This window comes from Triturus cristatus, chromosome 5_2, assembly GCF_964204655.1.
Source record: "Triturus cristatus chromosome 5_2, aTriCri1.1, whole genome shotgun sequence".
Lineage (NCBI taxonomy): Eukaryota > Metazoa > Chordata > Amphibia > Caudata > Salamandridae > Triturus > Triturus cristatus.
Genome location: NC_140588.1, coordinates 1,061,903,997 through 1,061,909,996, shown reverse-complemented (window position 1 = coordinate 1,061,909,996; position 6,000 = coordinate 1,061,903,997). Strand labels below are relative to the sequence as shown.

General features: G+C 45.1%; 1 protein-coding gene across 1 annotated transcript in view; it reads right to left on the bottom strand.

Annotated features, from left to right (window-relative positions):
• Nucleotides 1-518: 518 nt before the first annotated feature.
• The window catches only part of NALF2 (NALCN channel auxiliary factor 2), a 679,874-nt gene continuing 674,392 nt past the window's right edge, over nt 519-6,000 (bottom strand). The window contains exon 3 of the mRNA XM_085606712.1: nt 519-1,087. Within this exon, the coding sequence (XP_085462838.1) occupies nt 702-1,087 (386 nt within the window). The 3' untranslated portion in view covers nt 519-701. The remainder of the gene's footprint in view (nt 1,088-6,000) is intronic.

The following is a 6,000-nucleotide window of genomic DNA, read 5'->3' as shown; positions in this document are numbered from 1 at the left end:
TAACCAGTTGTGTTCATCTTCTAATTATTAACACGTTTTTTAGCTGGCCCTCATCATTCCTGCTCCAAATACCAACAAACGACATCACTTCCTGTCATAAATGACACATTTCCCCTTCCTGCCACTTCCTGTCATGTGCTATGGTACTTCCTGTTTTCAGAAACAGTCAGCCATTTCCACCTGTGATAACCCACCCTTGGTTGCGCTACTCCCCCTGCAGCGAATGGTATCAAAGTGATTTTGTTGATTAGCGTTCTTTGTGTGGTTCGCAGCCGCTAGTGCTTTATGACACAAAGGTAAACAGTATATCTCAGCCAACATTTGTCAACGGTTGAGACCGGAAACTACAATAACATGTCAGGAAGTGGCAGGAAGCCTTGTGCCTGTGAGCTCCTGAGTCACTTGGTAAATTACATTTCATCCAATTTCCCCCCTGTGATATTACCCTACTCCACCCACCCCCAACTGTTGGATGTCACAAACACTTTGATGACCATTTGCAATGAACCCTTCTTGAAACAGTGTCCCGCGGCCCCTCAGTCAGAGAGGGTGTTTTTGTTCCCACCAGGTTGCCCAGTGGTGGGCTGCTCCCGGCAGTTCCATCCTCAACTTCTTGGCTTCTGGTGAGGAATGCGCGTGCCGTGTGGAGCGACGCTTCACGGTGCTCCGCTGGGAGCTATCTTCCCTCCCCACCTCTAATGTCACTCTTCCCTTGCCGTGTTCTCATCCAGGGCAGGCAAGGCCTCCAGGCTCATCCCGTTGTTGCTTTGCACAGTTGAAAAGGAGGTCATGGTGTGCAGTAGCACCAGCACCAACACGCACAGTCTGAGCTTGCTATGGCCCAGGCGAGAGCCCGCCGAGACCGGGAGCAAGGAAGGGTGGTGGTGGTGGTGGTAAGGGTGGAGGTGATCGTGGCGGTGGTGGTGGTGCTGCTGACGGTGGCGGGAGCGGTGTTGGTAGTAAAACGACTCTGAGTCCTTGGGTTTGGCCGTTGTGTTGAACTCTCCGTCTGCCGCCACATTGCATGAGCGCCACCGGACATCACAGCACTGCGGCTCTGCATTGGGCAATTGGTTTTCTAGCAACCCTGCCAAAACAGAAGGAAAAATATCCATAAGTCGTAAAATCAAACATACGAGTTGAGTACATTTTTCACACTTCACAATTGTGGTCACAGTTTGCACTTGGAACAAGACTATAACACACAAAGAGCAGTAGCGAAAAGTGATTAAATGGTGGCACAAGCTATGTGTAGAAAAACTGCCCTCACTCACAAAATTGTGACATGCTTCATTATTGGGCTTGCTTACAACACACCCCTGCGCAGACCAATGCCTGGGGTGGAGCAAAAAGGAGGGGAAGACAATACACACATAAAAAAGAAATTATATCTCAATATGCATTGGGATCACCGAAGGAAAAGTGCAGCAAAGATATAAAACTAGCTCGGTGAAGCCTTCACAGCGAGTTCTGAAAATTATTCCGGGCAGAGTACCACCTTGATGAAAGTTTGACAACAGAAGGTCTCTCCCATTAACTCGCCACCTTTCAATCACCTTTCGCTACTGCTCTTTGTGTGATATAGTTTTGTGATTGGGAGGGCCGGAGCAGGGAAATTTAGCCTCTCACCACTTCATAGTGTGTGGAAACTTGGAACAAGACACCACAAATGTAACTTTTGGTTTCTTTAATGCCAATGTTGCATGGTGGTTTAAATAAAGTCCTGCCCGCGGCATCACGCTTATCCAATTGCCCCTTACTTGGGTGGACAACTCAGGTTTACGTACAACAGTTCCCAAAACCAAGGCTTGAAACGACCCTATGTATAAACTGGCTGTTCTGAGGACACTGTAGTATCGATTGGCACCCATCATTTGGATCGCACTCTCTTTCACTACTCGCTCCCCCACATGAACTCTCTGGTTATCGTTAAAGAATCTGGTCATGTGACTCTCTGTCTAGAACCATCTTTTGATAAATCAGTTTTAGATGGGAGACCCGTCAGAAAGGAATTCTCTGTGTCTACCATTAGTCCTAATAGTCTCCTGGACATCTGTGAATTCTGGAAACTTCACAGGAGAAGGTATAAGTTCTTCCTCCTCTTCTGGGGGAAGGGGGGGGGGTGGGGGTGGCATTGTCCTTCTTTTGCACAGCTCAGTGGGGTAGACGTCACACCAACAACCCAAAATCTGCATATTTAAATCTAGCGGCTAGAGAAAGAGGAGCATTCTAACTCCTGGGTACAAACTCGGTTGAGGCGGCGTGGTCTTCAATGCATCAGCACCTCTTGCCTTTTGGACTTAGGTATGTTCTTTCGATGTGTTCGGAACGCCGTCCCTCCAACTTTACTGTAGGTGGGGAACTTAGGGCCATATCTACAAAACCATGTTTGAGGTCACAAACAACCCGGTTCAGAGAATAGGCCCGTTTGCGACTGGAAAAAGGTTTTTAAAATGTAAAAAAGCCAAATTGCGATTCAGTAACTTGTTGCCGAATCACAATTTGAGTTTGGGAATTGGTATTTGGAAGGGGCGTGTTTAGGGAGCGTTTATGTGTGAATGTTTTGAGATCAAATTATGGTTGCAAAAGATTCATTTTTTTACAGACATCTCAAGGGTGGTGGTAACCATTTGCAAATGGGAAGGGGTCCCAATGGGACCCCTTCCTCTTTATGAATGTTGATACAATTTTCATTTTAAGAGCAGGCAGTGGTCCCACAGATCACTGCCTACTCCTAAAAAATGAAACTTAAACATTTCATTTTTTTCATTTTAAACACATCCTGTTTTCCTTTAAGAAAAAGGGGCTGCATAATTCTTTTTTAAAAAGATTGCTATATTAAAACGCAATCACAGACATGGTGCTCAGCTGACTCCAGTAGGCCACCATCCCTGTGTTGGCTTTTAATTCCTAATAGACCTATCTCATTACTCTTGTTAATATTCATGAGGCAGGTCTATTACCGGCCATTAGGAAACGCTAGTACTAATTTGTACATTATTGTACAGTAGGAATTGCGATTTCCTAACTCCTGTTGAAATCACACTGGAGAAAAAAGGCTGAAATGGCAGGGCTTACAACCGTGTCTTACAATAGCCATGCAGGTGTAAAGACTTCAATTTCAATAAATCCTCGTAAATTATCATAAGAACACTGATCCGGCTAAGTTGAACTGTAAATTCAGCCACATAATGAATGGTTTTAAATTTGGACAATTTTCATCATTTTACTTATGCTTAATTGAAACTGTGGTTTTAGAGAATAGAATAATTTGATATGATGTTTTATAGTTGCAATGATTTTAAGCAATCACGCAAATAAAACATTACTTACTTACTAACTCCTGTTCTAAAATGGTGTAAATCGAAACTTAATCCGTTGCACTTTGTTTAAACCAATATGGTGTATGAGTGTGAGAGTTAAGATGCAGAAACACAGATATTTCTCAGTAAATACTCAAACACAGTGCACTGCTTTGGAGTTTAACGAAACCTTAACCTCGCTTTATTTAAGAGAGACTTCCTGTAAAAATGACCCCAATACTGGGGAAGTGGAAGCTTCTCATCAGATATCTGAAATCACAAAAGTGTGTTCAATTGTTATTATCACTATTTAGATAGCAAGCGTGTCCCACGCCCCAGCTCCGCACGGGCTGCGTGACTCACTAACCGCTGTCACCACCCACTCTTACGGCGTGCGTGAATGTAACCCCTAAGCAGGGGACGTTTGCACAACAAGCCATGCTCAGAAAGAGAGGCAGCAGCAAGATGGTGGATACTTCCTGCTAGGAGCCCGCTACCCGTCAAACATAAATGTGTCGGCCATATTGCAATTTGGGAACTCTGAATTCTCTGTGACATGAGCGCTGACTGAGGAATGTTACTAACAACTGTTGTGCTTACCAAGTGAGTAAGTAGCTAGCTACAGAACCGGGGTACAAGTAAGAGTTACACATTGGAAGGGGGCGGGTCCTTTGAAAGCCTTCTACTCCTTTGTGTGTAAGTTACATTTAGTGTAAATTGACAGCAGAATTCATTGCTTCTTTGAGTGCTCGGTTAAGGTGAAATGTTGCTTTTATTAGTATCTTTGTCTGTTGTATGGTACTTTGCACATTACAAACCCTTTGCTCCCACTGGGACTAGATGGAGTAGGTGGGTCTCCATAGGCCTCCATTAACTACATTTGATACACATTAGTTACTTCCTGGTACCACCCTTCTAAACTTTGAACATGGCAAACTTTAGTATGGATCTGATCCCAGCTTTGTCATTCAAGAGTATTGTTTAATTGTTGAACTTGTCTGAAACAAAAGGCCTTACAGGAGGTTTACTCGACTAAGGGCTTGATTACGAGTTCGGCGGTTAACCTGTGGTGGAGGTGCGGTTGCGGTCGGGGACCACTGCACCAGTGGTCCGACTGATGTATACAAGTAAGGCGGTCGCACCATTTTGTGAACACCACAACTGCCAGTAAACCGGGTTCCCTGGCCGTGGCATGCCGGTCTGGGGCAGCAATATGCTTGGTGGTGCCACTGTGGCACGGCCGAGCATATTCTGGGTTTTCCCACTGCCAACCTTTTCTTGGCATCGGGATTACAAAGGGGGCCCTACAGGGTCCCCTGTGGCCCCTGTACACTAGGATGCTCTGTGCATGCACGCCCAGCCCCTGCACGACATGAACTAAACAGTCCATGCCGTGCAGGAACTTGCTTTGGTGCGCCCATTGCGGTGCCTTTTTCAAAGGCATCGCCGTGGGAAGTCCAAAGGGCCGCCCGCCAGACCGGGAGAAAATTCCTAATCTGGCAGGTGGCCAGCGGTGGACTTCAGCAGTGCAGGAGTGGGGTGGTGGCATGCTGCCCCGCTCACGCAAGCCAAAGTCCAAATCCGCCCCTAAGACTCTTAACCAAGTGAGAGTGTGTGGAATTCAATTATGTAAACTCACATTGGCAACTGCACATCCTGCTACTGTAGAACAATCCCAACTGTGCACAACACACACAGGCACATTCTAAGCAAACAAATAAAAATGGACAAATGCAAATATTATTGCACAAAAGCGATGCCAAATGCACATAGTGGTAACCATTAGCATTTCAAATACAGGATAATATCCACAAACTCACAACGGAACGGAGCCACAAACTGATAAACAGGATGAGGAAAGTAGTGTAACTCCTGTAACCCAACTGCACACAGGCTTCGCAGCCAGACTCACCGGCACCACTCTGGTACTTGGAGTTAACACATTGCACCAGTTTACTAATGTCTTGCTGCTCACCAGGAAAGTCTGGACCGTCCCAGACAAATAACCAGCCAAAGTCGTGACAGGGAGCAACGCAGGCGGCAGCAATGCGATTTCATCGAAACCGGCGAGGATATGAGTAAAGGTGGGTGTAGCTTAAGTAATTCTGTGTAGCGTAATCACATGGCATTGCCAAACATTTCCTGCGATATTACTCAAGGACAGTAGTTTTGCATTTAGCACTATTTTCTTCAAACAAAAATGCCCCCATATGTCCAAACTGGATGCAAGTGAACTTAAAGAGCAGCGCAAGCAGCCACTCGGCTTGCTAAATGTGCTCTTCTGGTAGAATTACCCCCTCAAATTACTCTTAATTACGCAAGCGTTACGCGAGCAGTCGTAACCTCATTATTATTGGTAATTCCATGCCAAAGAGTACCATGGGATTATCTAAAGTACTCCGGCCTAGTTAAAATTACCCCCAGGCCTAGATATGAGGAGTTGAGATTATTAGTAAAACTTCTACACAATATTTAACTGGTGGCGGTGATGCACTGTCACTAGTTTTCAATTTAAGTTTGACAGCATACTAACACACATCTCATATAATCATTACTTATATCCACACCTAACTTTATGTTTAGATTGATCCTGGTTAGCGAGGTTTACATTAATAATTATTATAGTTAGAGTGTGTTGACTTTAAGTTGGCCATAGTCCACTTAGGCCTGAGAGAGGGAATCTGTGATATCAAAGAAA